We start from the raw sequence: 18,547 nt of genomic DNA on the forward strand, positions 1-18,547 counted from the left end.
TGCGTGGCCAGTTCACCTACCCTGCACATATTTTTGGGTTGTTGGAGTGAAACCCACACAGACACAGGGAGAATGTGGAAATTCCACAGTGATCCGGGGCCGGAATCGAACTCGGGTCCTCAGCACCGTGAGGCAGCAGTGCTAACCAGTGAGCCAGTGTCCTACCCTAATTGAATTACTTAACCATTTTGACTTGGTTAGGAATATTTGAAGAGTAATGATATTCTTTGCAAATAAGTGATTCTCATAATCTTCGATATTCTGTTCAGATTGAATTGAGACTATATGATATTGGACTTCACAAAAGGACATTTGGAAACTTCAATTGATGTACTTTCCGGTTCTGTGATGCAGGCTTTTTACAATTTTGAAGTATGTTCCATGACTTGAATTTGGAAAGAAGTTTCCAGTTGAGCAATAGTGATAGGCTTTTGCTGATTTGAAAATCCAAAGGAAAAGTACAAATATGGTTAACTAGAGAAACTAAAGACAGTATTAGATTAGAAGAAGAGATTTATAAAATTGCACGCCTGCAACAGTACATCTGAGGATTAAGATTGTAAAATTCAGCAAAGTATGACCAAGAGACTGCTGTTTTCTCACTATATGTTGCCCCTTGACAATGGCATCCAAAAGCACGGTGTTAATCTTGGACGGCATGGTAACACACTGGCTAGATCTGTTGCTTCACAGCCCAGAGTCCTGGGTTTGATTCCTGCTTGGATCACTGTCTGTGGAGTCTGCACGTTCTCCTCATGTCTGCGTGGGTTCCTCCGGGTGCTCCGGTTTCCTCCCACAAGTCCCAGACGTGCTGTTTAAGTAAATTGGACATTCTGAATTCTCCATCTGTGTACCCGAACAGGTGCCGGAGTGTGGTGACTAGGGGATTTTCGCAGTAACTTAATTGTAGTACTAATGTAAGCCTACTTGAGACAATAAAGAATATTTATTTATTTGCATGTACGCTGATGACACCTAGCTCTACCTCACCACCACCTCTCTTGGCTCCTCTCTTGCTAAATAGGCTGCTTATCTGACATTCTGAAATGAAATGAAAATTGCTTATTATCACAAGTAGGCTTCAAATGCAGTTACTGTGAACAGCCCCTAGTCGCCACTTCCGGCGCCTGTACAGGGGAGGCTGGTACAGGAATTGAACCGTGCCTCTGGTCTGCCTTGGTCTGCTTTCAAAGCCAGTGATTTAGCCCTGTGATAAACCAGTCCACTTTCCTCTAATTAAATATTGGGAAGACTAAAAGCCCTTGTTTCAGTTCCCACTCCAATCTCAGGTCCCTGCCTACTATTACATCTATTTATTTGGTGGTAGTCTGAGGTTCAGCCAGCCTGTTTGTAACCTTAGTGTCAGTCATATTTAGCCTCAATCAGCTTCCAACTGATCCATCATTGCACTGTTTATTATCACCTCTGTAATATTGCCTCACTTCATTACCTATTTCAGCTCACGGGCTTCTGAAAACCTCATTCATACCTTTATAATCTCTAGACTTGACTTCCAATACACTCCTGCTGGAGCTCTTGCATTCTACCTTCCATAAAATTGACATCAGCTGAAACTGTTGACATGTCTTAACTTGCACCAATTTCCATTCACATATCTGTTTAGGGGCTGTTTAGCACAGGGCTAAATCGCTGGCTTTGAAAGCAGACCAAGGCAGGCCAGCAGCACGGTTCAATTCCCGTACAGCCTCCCTGAACAGGTGCCGGAATGTGGCGACTAGGGGCTTTTCACAGGAACTTCATTGAAGCCTACTTGTGACAATAAGCAATTTTCATTTTTCACATATCACCTGTGCTTGCTGACCTACATTGGCAGCTTTTGGTCAAGCAGTGTCTTGATTTTAAAATGCTCATCCTTGTTTTCAAATGCCTCCATGGTCTTGCCTCTTCCCATATCTAATCTCCAGACCCACAACCCTTGAGAATACCTGCACTCATCTAATTCTGGCATTGTGAGTATCGATGATGTTAATCACTCCACCATTGGTGACTTCACTTCCACTTGCCAAGGCCTTAAGGTCTGGATTACCCTCCCTATACCTCACTGCTTTCCACCTCACTTTTGTACTTTACAATGCTCCGTAAAAACTCCAACCACTTTAAGCTTTTTGTTATCTAACGTAACGTCTTGTGTGGCTTGCTGTTGTATTTTGTTTTATAATGATCCTGTGAAGCTCATTGGGATATTATTTTGCATTATAGGTGCATTCTAAATATTGAAACTGGTAAGGAAAGCTAGTAAATGATATTAAACTACCATTTCTACATGGTAGAAGAGATAAACATTCCAGAAATAGTGGTGAATCAAGGATTTAAGGAAAAATGAATCTTGAGGATATTATAGGTACAGGAATACTTAATCAGAAAAAGGTGGCAGATCCCCATACCAGATGGCCTATATATCCAAGGGTTGTAAAAAGGGTAGCGACAAAGCTAGTGAATGCTTTGATTTTGATCTTCCAGAATTCTTTAGACTTGAATGGTTTCTAGATTGGAATGTAGCTAATGTAGCCTCCCTTCAAGAAAAGAGTCTGTGGAGTTTACACATTCTCCCCGTGTTGTGTGGGTTTTCCCCCCACAACCCAAAAGATGTGCAGGGTAGGTGGATTGGCCACGCTAAATTGCCTCTTAATTGGAAAAAATGAATTGGGTACTCTAAATTTTTTTTAAAAGAAAAGAGGGTGGGCCAGTTAGACTGGCATTAGTTGTTGGGAAAATGCTAAAATATAGGATATATTGGGGCATGATAACAGGGCAGTAAAATCATAATGGGTTGAACAGAGTGAACACAAATTTATGAAAATGCAATGTTTTACAAGTCGTCAAATATTTTTTAAGACTATAATAATAATCACTTATTGTCACAAGTAGGCTTCAGTAAAGTTACTGTGAAAAGCCCCTAGTCGCCACGTTCCGGTGCCTATTCTGGGAGGCTGGTACGGGAATTGAACCCGCGCTGCTGGTATTGTTCTGCATTACAAGCCAGCTGGTTAGCCCACTGTGCTAAACTAGCCCCAAAAGAAGATTATAGCACAGGAACAGGCCATTCGGACCCTAAGCCTGTGCCTATCATGGTGCCTGTCTAAACTAAAAGCTCATGCGCTTCTGGGATCCATATCCCTCTACTCCCATCCTTGGGCTAGTTTAGCGCAGTGGGCTAAACAGCTGGCTTGTAATGCAGAACAATACCAGCAACGCGGGTTCAATTCCCGTACCGGCCTCCCTGAACAGGTGCCGGAATGTGTCGACTGGGGAATTTTCACAGTAACTTCATTGAAGCCTACTTGTGACAAGAAGTGATTATTATTATTATTCATGTGTTTGTCAAGATGCCTCTTAAATGTTGCTATTGTACCTGCTTCCACCACCTACCCTGGCAGCGAGTTCCAGGCACTCGCTACCCTCTGTTTAAAAAAAACTTGCCTCGCACATCTCTAAACTTTGCCCTGTGTCCTTACTTTAAACCTGTGTCCCATAGTAATTGACTTTTACACCCTTAAAAAAGCTTCTGACTTTCCAGTCTTGTTCATGCCATTCATAATTTTGTAGACTTCAATCAGGTCGCAACCTCCATCATTCCAGTGAAAACAATCCGAGTTTATCCACCCTCGCCTCATAGCTAATATCCTCCAGACCCGACAACAATCTGATAAACCTCTTCTGTACCCTCTCCAAAACCTCCATCCACATCCTTCTGGTAGTGTGGTAACCAGAATTGTACGCAATATTTCAAGTGTGGCCTAACTAAAGTTCTGTACAGCTGCAGTATGTCTTCCCAATTTTTATACTCAATGCCCCGACCGATGAAGGCAAGCATGACTGCCATATGGTTTCTTGACTACCTTATTCACCTGTGCTGCAATTTTCACAGGTCTGTGGACACATACAGCCAGACCTCCCTGCCTGTCAATACTCCTGAGGGTTCTGCCATTTGTCGTATACTTCCCACCTGTATTAGGACGGATAATGGGAAACCACTGGATGTAGTATGTTTGAATTTTCAAAAAGTGTTCAACAAAGTGCCTCAAGGTTATTACATAAAATTGGAGCTCGTGAGATTGGTAGTAATACATTAGTGTGCATTGAGGATTGGTTATCAGAAAACAGAATAGTTTTTTCGGTTAGCAAGCTGTAACTAGTGGGGTGCTTCAAGGATCAGTGCAATTTATAACCTAGCAGTGACTTAAATGAGACTGAGTGTAATATATCCGAACTTGCTAACGATGATTCCGGCTTCGGGCGACTGTGTGGAGTTTGCACTTTCTCCCCTTGTCTGCGTGGATTACCTCCGGATGCTCTGGTTTCCTCCCACAGTCCAAAGATGTGCAGGTTAGATGAGTTGGCCATGCTAACTTCCCCCTTAGTGTCCAAAAGGTTAGGTTGGGTTATGGGGATAGGGTGGAAGCGTGGGCTTAAGCAGGGTGCTCTTTCCAAGGGCTGGTGCAGACTCGATCGGCTGAATGGCCTCCTTCTGCACTGTAAATTCTATGATTCCATGAAAAGTAAGCTGTGAAGAAATTGTTAAGGATTTAGACAGGTTAAGCGAATGGACAGAATGTGGCAGATGTAATGTAAAATAGGGAAATGTGAAGTTAGCCATTTTAGCAGATAAAATAGAGAATATTTTAAATGATGAGAGATTGGGAAATGCAGATATTTAGAGGGGTCTGTATATTCTTGTACATGAATCTGGGAAGGTTAACGTGTAGGTAAAGCAAATAATTAGGAAAGCAAAAGGTGTGATGACCTTTATTACAAAGGAATTGAAATATAAGATTCGAGAAGTCTTTCTGAAATTGTGCAGGATCTTGGTGAGGCCACACTTGGATTACTTTGCATTGTTTTGGTCTCCCTGCTGAAGGAAGGATGTACTTAGCCTTCGAGAGAATGGACCAAAGATTTGAGATTGGTTCCTGAGATAAAGGATTGTTTTAAGACCGTGGGTGAAATTCTCCCATGCCCCCTTCCAGTGGGTTCACCTCCAGTGGGTTCACTGGTGGGCAAGGGGGAAAACCTTGCAGGAGTCAACTATCGGTTTGATGCCAGCGTGAATTTTCAGCAGGATCATTTGCTTCTGCTGCCCACCATCGCAGATCAGGACACCTGCTGGCCTGCATGAAATAATTTGTATCCTACTAAGAGGTTGCAGATGCCGATCTGACTGGAATATTGCCCCCACACCCAATTCTCTGAAGCCAGCAAGAAAATATGCTGCATTGGAATTCTGCCCAATATTCTTAAATAGTCTTTCGAGTATGAAAGACTGAGAGGTGGTAATACTGAAGCACATTATTCTTAAGAGTCTTGATAGGGTAGAAACTGAGAAACTATTTCACCTGGCTGTGGAATTTAGAACATATGGTCACAGTCTTAGAATAAAGCATTGGCCAGTTAAGACTGAGATGAGGAGAAATCTCTTCAGTGAGAGGATTGTAAACCTTGGGACTCTACTTTAGAAAGCTGTAGTGATCAGTTATTGAGTATATTCAAATCAGTGGTTAATAGATTTTTGGTTACTAAGAGAATCAAGAGGTGGGGAATAGTGCAAATGGTGTAATTGAAGTAGAAGATTGGCCAAGATATTGCATGGCAGAGCAGACCTTTGACAAATGGCCTATTCCTATTTCTTATGCTCTACGTGTGATCTGATCTGCAAGATGTCAAACTGGAAGACCTGTACTTAGTTCAGATGCATGGTTTCATCTACTCGTTCAGCACCAAGTCATTCTTCCAGGCTTGATCAAACTTGCAACTTCATAAAGCTTTCAAACAAATTTACCAGCTAAATGATCTTGGAATTACATGTAAAATAGCTGCATTTTATGTGTTTGTGCCTTTGTCTTTTTAATTCCTGCTTTCAAACATCTCCATTTCCCGGAGTTCCTTCAGGAATTTGTTTAATGAACAGATTTAGCTCTGAGACTGATGTATCACTTGGATTCCCATACCACTCTTAGATAATTGGAATGAATCGGGCGAGCTTTTCATGTGTGTTTTCTGTTTTAAGGTAACTTTGGAAGCTCAAGCTTTAGTGGAGGCTTTGGTGGAAGCCCCGGTGGTGGATTTGGCAACCATGGTGGGGGCTATGATGGAGGTGGAAATTATGGTGGTGAGTACTTTGTTACTGAGAAATTTGAAAATTTTTAATGAATTAATGTGATATAACGGAGCTACATTATGGCAATTACTACGGTGTTTCATGCAATGTGGTGCAGAACCTTCGGCACAGGATAGTAATGAGGAGCAGTATTTACTGTTCATTGTTGAATACAAATTCCAAAAATTTAATGTAGCTTCCTAAATTTTGCTGAAATTTAGCATTGCCAGCGAGGCTGGAGACACAGTGTAGGAAGGGATCATTTTTACTCGTTTGGCGGCCAATTATGATATGTATGAGAAAGGGCCTGGAGTGAACTTAATTGAGGAGAAAAAATAATAAACTCAAAACAAAAATTGAAGAATTCCTACAATCGAGATACCAAATGTGTTGTTCCACGAAGAACTTCCATAAAGTTTGAATGTGTGACATTTGGGCCTTGTTGCAAGTTATCTGTCTTCCAATATGCATTCTTATACTATTTAAATTAGTGCAATGCTCGTTGAAATAGATCCTTGTTTACTTGGAGTTACTGCAAGTCACTTTCTTCCTTCCATCAAATGCCTTCCACCCATCCAAAATATGTCCCAACAGCTTTTCTACAGACATTTTAAGCAGGAGGGTGCTCCAAGGACATTTATTCTGCTGCGATCTTTGTCTGATTATGGGGTGGCACTCTGGTGACAGCTCATTACAGATAGTTGGGGCTGGGATGGAAAAGGAAGAAGAATAACTATTTGCAACCACTAGTCCTGAGCACTATATATTTTTTCAGAATGAAGTAAAATTATGCATATGAAAGTTTGACAAATTAATAATATTCTGCAAGAGTGCTTGTATTCTGGATTTGCTTATCAGTGTATATAATTGATCTTATATGCAGTGATGTATTTCAGTGGTAAATCACAACAAAAAAAGTTGTATCTGTTTGTGGGATATGTGTTTTGTCCCTAATTCATCTTGAAAAAATGGTGAGCTGCTGCTTTGCAGTCTGGTGTGTTAGTATACTCAGTGTTGTTAAATAGTGTGCTGAGATTTTGACCCGGCAAAGATAAAGAAACTGATCCATTTCCAAGTTGGGATGGTGTGTGACTTTGAGGGGAACTTGCAGGTGGTGCTTGCTACCTACCACTTCTGGTGGGTCTGTCTTGATGTTGAATGGATGATTGAGGAGTCTGGGACATTGGTTGAAAGGAATAATTCTGAGTATAACTATGTTGAGTTGTCACTTGATTAGTCTGTGGGGACAGTTTTCTCAAATTTGACACACATCCCTGGACATTAGTGAGGAGAACTTTGCAGGGTGGTCATAACCTGTTGTGCCGTTGTTGAGTCTTAATGTTTAGATTGGTGGGTGACATGTCTGCTTTTTTTCTTTGACTTTTCTGCAGGGATTGATACAACTGGATGGCTTGCTAGGTAGGCCATTTCAGAGAACTGTTTCCAAAGGTCTGTAGTCACATTTAGGGTAGACCGGGTAAGGACATCATATTTCCTTCCCAAGGACATTAGTGAACCAGATGAATATTTCCAACAATTTGGCAGTTTCATGGTCACATTCATGGATGATAATTTTTTTTTAAATTACAAATGAAATTGGATTTTTAAATTCCTTCAGCTGTCATGGTGGAATTTGAACTCCTGTCTGTGGAACATTAGTCCAGGCTTTTGGGTGACTAGTCCAGTAACATGTTACCAGCCTCATAATGTGAGAAGAAATGAAAATTGAGTCTTGGTTGTAATATTTGAATGAGGACGGTGAAGATTACTTTCTGCAAGAACAGGGAAGGTTTCTTATGGAAGTATAGAAAATGTAGGAATTAAATAACTCACTTGGTGATCAGTGTATTTTGTATCCTAGGAAATTTTGGTGGAGGTGGTAACTACAATGATTTTGGAAATTACCATCATCAGAACTCTAATTTTGGACCAATGAAAGGTGGAAACTATGGAGGAAGAAATATGGGTGGACCATACGGAGGTATATTTTTTGTTACTGTATGGCAGAAAGCAGTGTAGTGGAGGTATAAAGAACTCCTAAGTTAAAAGAAAGTGATGAGTTTACTTATTTTACATCGTTCTTCTTGATTAGGCTGAAAGATGTTTGAAAATCAGAAACTCTCTGACCACTTTTGACTTTTAAGTATTTGGGTTGACTGTTCCTGGGCAGACGGTAAAATTTTCCATTCTGGTACAGCATTATGCTTTAACCCAACCTCCAGAATTTTGTGAATTTTGCTTTGATTCAAAGATTGGGCCTGCTGAAACAGTCTCCACTTTCTATGTTTATAGAATTTTCATTTTGCCTCCTGCGGAGTGCTCCGTTTTATATCGTCTCTGTTAATTTGTTATTCATTTATTCTCTTTCCATTTTTCTGTGGTCTTTGGTACTGGTAGTTTCATGGGGGCTGGCCAAGTCAGTCTTGACGGAGTGTAAACAGTAAATGGCAGCAAATAATAGGTCTGCTGAGGAGCTTACAGCTGAGACAATCTGCCCTCGTCCATTGTTCACCATCCAGGAATCATTGGACAGCCTTCAAGAATGGAGACCCTTTTAAATTTCTATTTTATCCTCCCCCATCCCCTGGCCTTCAACCAGCCCAGCACCATCTGATTTTCTTATCTATGGGAGTACTACAACACCTTAGCCCATGAAGCATACATGCATTTTCTTTGTGCAATGTCAAGGAAAATGCCCTATCCAGGGTAACAGCTCCCTCGAGTTAGATTGGTAGTTGGGTTAAAAGATAATTTGGCTTTTATGTGATCTGCAGTTGTACTCATCATAAATGGGTATTTAGTTTTCAAATATAAAAGGCATATTACATTGAACATTGTGCTTTACAAATAGCTGGTAGTAGTCAGTAAAAGTCAGTTGTACTCAAGAATGTCCATTGGCGTTTTCAGAATGGCACATTTACTGAGCAGTAAAATCATCACCGTTGATCTTGTGATTGTACGCAGGTAGCAATGGCTTGGAATGTTTTGCTTTGTTCACAATAAAAATCCCATTTAGAAATTTCCCTGGGGATAGGAGCAAACTTATTAATTCTTAATTGGATCATGACTATGCTTTAAAACTTGAACTTTAGTCATCAGAGTTAATTTGAAATTGGTAATCACAATACAGTCATAATGCAGTAATGTCTGAACTAAACTACATTAACCAGCAGAGAAAAGTTGTTTCTCTTCTGAGAAAAAGTGGTATAAATATATGAACATGCATCAAGTTCAGCTGAAAAGTTGAAAGTTAATTCTCCAGTTGCTGTCTCTTAACTGTGGACACTGTTTTCCTTTGGTTTGCTTATGAATGTTTTTTAAAAATAGATTTAGAGTACCCAATTCTCTTACCAATTAAGGGGCCAATCCACCTACCCTGCACATCTTTTTGGGTTATGGGGGTGAGACCCACGCAAACACGGGGAGAATGCAAACTCAACACGGCCAGTGACCCAGGGCCAGGATCGAACCCGGGTCCTTGCCGCTGTGAGGCAGCAGTGCTAACCACTGTGCAGCATGCTGCCTCTGCTTGTGAATGTTATTACAAAACAAACATGCTTATTAACACTGAATTAAAGGATTGATTCTGTGCTGAGATTTAATATTGTTTCGTCAGTAGGGGTTTTATTTTACATTTTTGCTGATTATCTATATCTGCATTGCAACCATAATTGAAAATCCCTTTCTTAAATCATAGAATCATAGAATTTACAGTGCAGACAGAGGCAATTCGGCCCATCGAGTCTGCCCCGGCCCTTTGGAAAGATCACCCTACTTAAGCCCACGCCTCCACCCTATCCCCGCAACCCCACTTAACCTTTTGGACACTAAGGGGCAATTTATCATGGCCAATCCACCTAACCTGCACATCTTTGGACTGTGGGAGGAAACTCACGCAGACACTGGGAGACGGTGCAAACTCCACACGGACAGTCACCTGGAATTGAAACTGGAACCCTGGAGCTGAGAGGCAGCAGTTCTAACCACTGTGCCACCGTGCTGCCCTTAAATACACTGGATGCATCTATATGCACTATTGACAATTGCATATTTCATAAATTGGAGTGCCTTTTTTACATTTTAGAAATTGTCCAATTGCAGCATTTCTGAACGAATAGCTGTTTGGCATTTGGACAAGTGGCAACTTCAAATGGATGAGAATTTTAATTTTGTGTTTTTCTCCTTCCATTTCTCCCAAAAGTGGGAAAGCTGACTGGGGAAGTTTGCTTCTTGCATCAGGATTTTGAGGATGCTATACCTGTCAGTGACAGGTAAAACTTGATGTCTTTGATGGAGAAAAGAATTGTTTTACAATTGGTACCTCCAGTTGGCAGATTCACTCTTAATCCGTTTTGTGCAGTAAGCACTATTTATACTTCAGAACAATTGCAATTTTTCCTTGAATGTCTGTATCTGCTTTACCCCATATTATATCTTGATAATTCTACCCTCTGATTCTGAATACCAATATAATTTTGTTTCCAAACTTGCATTTTTCCTCATGTGACTTCTCTGCAGGAGCATGTTCTCACTTTCTTGGGAGTGCAGAATCATTTTTTTAAATGTAGATACCAGATATTCCCGGGCATTACCCAAAACCTTCTAAAAATGTTTTGAAATGTTGTTCATTAAGGGTAGCACGGTGGCACAGTGGTTAGCACTGCTGCCTCAGCGCCTAGGACCCGGGTTTGATCTGTCAGTGTGGAGTTTGCACATTCTTCCAGTGTCTCCTTGGGACTTACCCCCACAACCCAAAAATGTGCAGGGTAGGTGGATTGGCTATGCTAAATTGCCCCTTAATTGGGAAAAAAAAATTGGGTGCTCTAAATTTTTATTTTTTTTTAATTAAAAAAAAATAATAATTTTGTTCATTAAATATTTTGATGTTTTATTTAGTAAAGCTTGAATTAATTCTATTTAACTGTATATTCTTGAGAAATAGTTGAAATTTAAACTGTCAGTCGTTCTTTAGCAGCTAAACAAAAGTTTCTATTGCTCTGCTTTGACCAATGTAGATTTGATTTTAAGATCTTACTTGAAAGCAATGTTTTTTAAGTCCAGTCATACTTAAAACCTGTTGACAATTCAAATTACTGCAGCCAACTTAAGGGCAAAAGCCTGTGTTGGAATTAACACGAATTCCAAACTACTATCCATGGTGTAGGATCAGATGACCACGTGGCTTTCATGAGATCATGGTGATCAAAATAGAATTTCTCCATCAAATGATGAGTTTGAATTCTGGTGTGTGACTGAATAACACCAAAGGAAGAATGAATGAGGAATATGGTACCAAAATTAAGCAGTTTAATGTTTTATTTTGCATTTAACTAAAATGGAATTGTCCTGATACAATGTTATATAATCTTGATCCCAGGGAACTACGGTGGTGGAGGTGGTAGTGGATTTGGTGGTCGTAACAGATATTAATTCAGTAACAACCCATTCCAAGGGTAAGTGTGTGATCTATTCCTGTAATTTTATTTATTACAGTTGCGTTTAGTAACAGAAATTTAAAGTTACTCCTTTTTTTCTTTTTATTAAATTTAGAGTGCCCAATTCATTTTTTCCAATTAAGGGGCAATTTAGTGTGGCCAATCTACAAACCCTGCACGTCTTTTGGGTTGTGGGAGTCAAACCCACGCAAACACGGGGAGAATGTGCAAACTCCACACGGACAGTGACCCAGAGCCGGGATCGAACCTGAGACCTCGGCGCCGCGAGGCAGCAATGCTAACCACTGTGCTGTTAAAGTTACTTCTAATGCTTTGTTGAATCTTTGGACTCTCAGGTTTCAAATAATAATTTGAAGTTGCATTTCCTTTGTTTACTTAACCCAGTTAGATATGCACTACTATTCATAATTGTAGCAAGTTGTCTGGGGAGGAATAATATTGCCACAATTTATTTAAGTAACATTTTTTTGGGAAAACGTAAGTTTCATTCAGCATACCTCTTTAAGGGTTTTGTACCATTTCAATGTTATATGGATAGTAACATTGGATTTTTATGATTAACTGCTGCTTACTATTTACCTCTATTTTATTGTAACAGGCATCACTATATAAATAGGGGAGGATGAGAGCCCAGAGTTTACAGGACAGCTGCAGGTTATTCTCTCAGCAAAATTTTAAGGAAAAAAATTATCTCAGCGGAACATAAAAAGGCAGTGAGATGACGGAAGACTCCAGAGCACAGGCAGAGAAAACCATTTTGTCAATTCTTGGGATTGTTTAATTGAGCGGACTCTTTATGTGGAGAAAGGACTGTAAAGATGCCTTGGAGACAGATTTCTAGCTTTTTTAAAATTTTCTTTGCTGTAGTATCTTTGTAGTGTTCTGCATAAGTTGCAATGTGGAATTGTTATGAGTTGAGGGGATTTTTCAACATTTAAATATTCCTAGACACACAGAACTTTGAGAGCTATGAACCAGGATCATGGAGTTTTAATATTCAGTCTTTCTATGTTCAATATCTGCAGTGTGTAGAGTTTGGAAAATGTTGTATGTCCACAGTAACTTTAATAAAATCCCCAAAAAAAAGAAAAGGGGGTGTCTAATTGTTTTTTTAGGTAGATTTGTTATGGGTGGGTAAAGTGTTCAGTCATTGACACAGCCAGGGAAATGCAAGGACTGCTAATCAGACAAAAGGTGCAGATGTGAATCTTCAAATCCTCAGAATTTAAAAACTGCTAGAACTGAGTGGTTTCTGCAAGGAGGAAAGATTCTTAGATCCTGTAGATACAGCAGCTACTTCATCGGCCAGGAAAGGCATGATCCGGCGTTAAACAGCAAGTGGTTTTACACTTTCAAGAAAACAGGTCTAGCACAAGAAGCCTGGACAAAGAAGCGTAATTTCAGCCAGCATTCTTAAAAGTGAGCGGTATTCATTCATCAAAAGCTTTAACTGCAGTAAATTTAAGGAGGAGGCCAACGAAAACAGATGTGTCTTGTAGAGCAGAATAGAACTAAACATCAGTTAAACTTCGTCATGTAGGTAAGATATTATTTAATTGTCTTTATTTTACAGAAGTGAAGAGGTGGCCAATACAATAATAGCCCATAGCAAACTAGAATTCAATCTTTTATATTATCAATTTGTTCCATAGTACCACATACTTAATTTTGATCTGCACAAGTACCCTTTTGTGCAAAGTTAAAATCTGCACAAAATTTAAAAACTCATGGTTTCTTTGTGCCTAACTATTTACCTTTTCTGTGCTATTTAAGGGTATAATATCTGATGGTGGGTGTTGATTGTCCACTGGATCTTAAACTGTGAGCTGCCAGACTTCATTCCACATGTGATCAGAACCATCCTCAGCCAGCGTCTGACCTCTATCAACTGGTCTGAGCTGCACTGAAACTGAAATCACAGTGGAGAGGGCAGTGATCCAGGCTATAAGCCACATGATCAGTTTTGTTCTCTGCTGAGGTAGGTAAGTGTACAGAACACTGAGCAATATGCATTGATTTGAATGTAATTCGGAATGAGCAGTGAATTATTTTGAATAATTGAATTGAACTGAAGGGGTTTGGCATGTCAAAATTGAAAGCATCAAATTGGTGCTTGTTAATTTAATGAGGCCAAGTTAGTGTTGGATAATCACTAACATAGCCTATGACTGTAATGAAAATATTCCTCTTGCTTTAAAACTTGATTTATTATTGTATAGTGAAGCCTTCATAAAAGCACATTATGAATAATGGTAATTTTTCAGAATTCAGATCTTCCCAACTTGGGTAAAAACAAATTTTTGCCCAGTCATCCTGATGTCTCGAGCAGACAAAATATTTCCCAATATTGATTAAATAGCTAAACATTTACATCCAGTTGTCTTTCAGCAATAGCTAGCAGGAATGAGATTTTGTGGGACATTATATGAGGATCTGCAGATAATCTAATATATTAATTTAATTACAATTTCTTATATCACTGGAAGGGTGCTAAGTTTTTAAATTGGCAAATGCAGTGTGCATAGTTGGTGCAGGGATTATATGAGCTGGCAGGTGGGCTCTTGTGGCAAATAGCTTGTTTTAAATGAGTATTTTGTAATTAGGAAATCTTCAAATTTGTAGGGAGCTAGAAGTTTCTAATAAAATGGTGCTGCATTGGTAAGAATGGTTGATAAGTAGCTAAGAAACTTGTATGGTCCCCATTTACTGGAATTATTGTTCTTGTTTAATATAGGTTTCCTTCCTTATAGTTTGCCACTAAGTTTTGTGAAACACAACTAGTATCTTTAAAATTCTTTAGAATTACATTTGATAAATCTACCTTGAGCATTGATTGGTGGTTTCAAGAACCGCAATTTACATTTATATATCGGAAATAGCATTGGAGTTGAGCTGTAAAAGATTTGTATGGATGGTGGGTACATAGAATCAAACAAAGTTGTAAGGGTGCTCTTTGCTGCATACTTTTCTTCTCTAATTTAAACATGTTATATTCTGTGCAGACAAGTTAAGGTGGGGCTGAGGTTCTTGTTCCCTTGTTAACCAATGGACCCTGTTGGAAATGTTTTAAGAGTGGATATTAGATTATTGGAGGTTCAGGCCCTTTTGGGATAGTCTGATCAAATTCCCAGCGAAGAACATAATTAGGAACAGGAATAGGCCATACAGCCCCTCGATCCTGCTCTGCCATTTATTAAAATCATGGCTGATCTTAAATATTAACTCCACTTTCCCACCTGATTTTCTACCCTGCAATTCCCTCCATATCCAAAAGCCAAGCGATCTCAGCCTTCAACACACTCAGCCCTCAGGTGGCGAATTCCAAAGATTCAGAACCCTCTTTGAATGAAGACATTTCTCATGCTTGCTATCCAAGTCTTGCTTATGAAGAATGATCACTTATGGGCTATTTGCTTGTGCATCTGCACTACATAAAAATCCATTTAATAATTTGAAGTTGCTTAATTATTTCACTGTTCGTTTCTGTGAAATATGAAACTTAAATTTGGATTGTGATCATTTTTTTCTCCCTTTCCAGGAGCTGATACGGGATTCAATGGATTGTGGATGTTTTTGACAAGGCTGCTGAGTTCAGTAAATTGATAGTTTTCCATTTAGTGACGGGCTTTAAAGGTAGTTTTGATCAGGAGCTCCTGTTTATAGTTTTTCATTCAATGACAGGCTTTAAATGTAATTTTGATCAGAAGCTCCTGTTTATTTAGTAAGTAAGACCAGAATGTGGCAATTTACTCAGCACATTGCTGTGATTGTAGTTTCTCACTTGTTGCTGATGTCTTTGGAGTCTGTGTAGCTGAAAATGACCAGCATTAATTATAAATCGCACAGAAACAGTAATTGTGGAATTGCCTGTTAAGTTGTAAAACAAGGAAATGAGCCGCACATTTCGGCGGCTCCCACTAGAACGGACTTTTGGGCTCTCCAGAGGAGCCCCGGTGGAAATTTTTCGACGACTTCCCGTGTGGGAAGATGAGAGCAAGGTCCCCCTTTCATAGTATATGGAGTGGACCAGAAGTGGAGCGGTCAAAAAAGCGGTTTTGGAGCAGCGAAAGAAGCGAGGGAGAAAAAACAAGATGGCGGAGGGCGGAGATCGAGCGGCATGGGGGCCGGAGCAGCAGGAGTTTCTCAGGCGCTGCGTGGAGGAGTTAAGAAAGAGGTGCTGGCGCCACTGCTGACAGCGATCGAGGGGCTGACGGAGACCCAGAAGGCCCATGGGGTAGAGATCCGAGAAGTGCGGGAAAAAGCCACCGAGAACGAGGACGAGATCTTGGGCCTGGCGGTGAAGATGGAGGCGCACGAGGCGCTGCACAAGAGGTGGGCCGAAAGATTCGAGGACCTGGAGAACAGGTCGAGGAGGAAGAATCTTCGGATTCTGGGTCTCCCTGAAGGGTTGGAGGGGGCCGATGCAGGGGCAAATGTGAGCACGATGCTCCATTCGCTGATGGGTGCGGAGGCCTCTCCGAGTCCCCTGGAGCTAGATGGGGCTCATCGGGTCCTGGCGAGGAGACCAAAGGCCAACGAGCCGCCAAGGATGGTAGTGGTGAGGTTTCATCGTTTCGTGGACAGAGCGTGTGACCTGAGATGGGCCAAGAAAGAGCGGAGCAGCAGGTGGGAGAATGCGGTGATCCGAGTTATCAGGACTGGAGTACGGAGGTGGCAAAGAAGAGAGCTGGTTTTAATCGGGCCAAGGCGGTGCTGCATAGGAAGGGGGTGAGATTCGGAATGCTGCAGCCAGCGCGATTGTGGGTCACCTTTCAGGATCGACACCACTACTTTGAAACGCCTGAAGAGGCTTGGACCTTTATACAAACTGAAAAGTTGGACTCAAACTGAGGGTCTGTGGTTGTGGGGGGGATGTCGGTTGTATACAGGGTTTTAACTATGCGTAAGGAATGTTACACGGGTTGGGCGATGGATGGGGATGGGGGAAGAGATCTGATGTGGAGACTGTGAGGGAATGTGGGCGCCGGTGCTGTAGGGAGGGGAGGCCCAGTGATGGGGGAATTGGGATAAATAAGGCCGCAACAGGAGCTGCGCCAGAGGGGGTGGGGCTGGCTCAAGAAAGCACGGGCTTTTTCCCGCTTTAGGGATGGACGGAGGGGGGGATGGAGGAGCGCACACCGATTGCTGGGGAGGAGGAGGAGGGGGAGATTTCCACACCGGGGGGGGGAGGGGGGGGGGGGGAGGTCAAAGGGAAGGCGGGGGAAGCCGGGGTCAGCAGGTGTCTGCTGACTTACGGGAGTGTTATGGGGGGAGCAAAAGAGCTAGATATGGATCTAGCGGGGGGGAGAGAGAAGAGGGGGGGGGGGGGGAATAGGGTTGCTGCTGCATTGGCCGAGGGCGAACTGAAAACGAGGTGGTCGGGGCGGGGGTCCCCCGTCTGGGGGGACTGGAGGGTGCGGGAGGCGCGGGTACGGGACTGGCCTAGAACAGGAGATGGCTGGGGGGGTGGGAAGCCCCCCGATCTGGCTGGTAACGTGGAATGTGAGGGGCCTGAATGGGCCGGTTAAGAGGGCCCGAGTGTTCGTGCACTTAAAGGGACTGAAGGCAGACGTGGTCGTGCTTCAGGAGACACATTTGAAGGTGGCAGACCAGGTCAGGTTAAGAAAGGGATGGGTAGGACAGGTATTCCATTTGGGGCTGGATGCGAAGAATAGAGGGGTGGCAATACTGGTGGGGAAGCGGGTGTCGTTTGAGGCCAAGAATATAGTAGTGGACAATGGAGGTCGATACGTGATGGTGAGCGGTAGGCTGCAGGGGGTGTGTGTGGTATTGGTAAACGTATACACCCCGAACACCCCGAACTGGGACAATGCTGGATTTATGAAGCGTATGTTGGGGCGCATTCCGGACCTGGAGGTAGGAAGCTTGATAATGGGGGGGGGGGGGATTTCAACACGGTGTTGGACCCAGCAATAGATCGTTCCAGATCTAGGACGGGGAAGAGGCCGGCTGGGGCCAAGGTTCTTAGGGGGTTTATGGACCAGATGGGGGGAGTGGATCCTTGGAGATTTGCTAGGCCCCTGGCCAGGGAATTTTCTTTTTTTCCCCACGTACACAAAGCCTACTCCCGGATAGATTGTTTTGTTCTGAGCAGGGCGCTGATCCCGAAAGTGGAGGGAACGGAGTATTCGGCCATAGCCATCTCAGACCACGCCCCGCACTGGGTGGAACTGGAGTTGGGAGAGGAGAGGGACCAACGCCCGCTGTGGCGTTTGGATGTGGGATTACTGGCAGATGAGGAGGTGTGCGGGAGGGTACGGGGGTGCATTGAAAGGTATTTGGAGGCCCAACGACAATGGGGAGGTGCAGGTGGGGGTAGTATGGGAGGCGCTGAAGGCGGTGGTCAGGGGAGAGTTAATCTCCATCAGAGCTCACAGGGAGAAGAGAGAGTGCAGGGAAAGGGAGAGGTTAGTGGGGGAGATCTTAAGGGTGGACAGGTGATATGCAGAGGCCTCTGAAGAGGGACTACTTAGGGAGAGGCGAAGTCTCCAGACGGAATTCGACCTGTTGACCACAGGGAAGGCAGAGGCACAGTGGAGGAAAGCACAGGGGGTGACGTACGAGTATGGGGAGAAGGCGAGCCGGATGCTGGCACATCAGGTCCGTAAGAGGATGGCAGCAAGGGAGATAGGTGGAATCAAGGATGGCAGGGGAACTACGGTGCAGAGTGCGGTGAAAGTAAGTGAGGCATTTAAGGTCTTTTATGAGGAACTGTACAGATCTCAGCCCCCAGAGGGGGAAGAGGGGCTGCGACGATTTCTGGATCAACTGAGGTTCCCGAGGGTGGAGGAGCAGGAGGTGGCTGGTTTGGGGGCTCCAATTGGGTTGGAGGAGCCGATTAAAGGACTGGGGAGCATGCAGGCGGGGAAGGCCCCGGGACCAGATGGGTTCCCGGTTGAGTTTTACAGGAAGTATGCGGACCTGTTAGCCCCGTTGCTGGTGAGGACTTTCAATG

General features: G+C 42.6%; 1 protein-coding gene across 8 annotated transcripts in view; it reads left to right on the top strand.

Annotated features, from left to right (window-relative positions):
- Positions 1 to 15,426, top strand: part of LOC140425303 (heterogeneous nuclear ribonucleoproteins A2/B1-like) — a 34,739-nt gene extending 19,313 nt beyond the window's left edge. The window contains exons 8-12 of one of the 8 annotated variants that reach the window (XR_011947822.1): positions 6,026 to 6,127; positions 7,977 to 8,096; positions 11,493 to 11,568; positions 11,666 to 13,553; positions 15,110 to 15,426. Coding sequence is in view for 1 of the 8 variants with exons in the window: in XM_072509443.1 (XP_072365544.1) it covers positions 6,026 to 6,127; positions 7,977 to 8,096; positions 10,317 to 10,390 (296 nt within the window). In the remaining 7 variants the exon portion in view is untranslated. Of the gene's footprint in view, positions 1 to 6,025; positions 6,128 to 7,976; positions 8,097 to 10,316; positions 10,406 to 11,492; positions 11,569 to 11,665; positions 13,554 to 15,109 lie in introns of those variants that run through there. The other 7 variants (XR_011947820.1, XR_011947821.1, XR_011947823.1 and 4 more) reach the window with 7 other exon arrangements.
- Positions 15,427 to 18,547: the final 3,121 nt, after the last annotated feature.

This window comes from Scyliorhinus torazame, chromosome 6 (genome assembly GCF_047496885.1).
Source record: "Scyliorhinus torazame isolate Kashiwa2021f chromosome 6, sScyTor2.1, whole genome shotgun sequence".
NCBI lineage: Eukaryota > Metazoa > Chordata > Chondrichthyes > Carcharhiniformes > Scyliorhinidae > Scyliorhinus > Scyliorhinus torazame.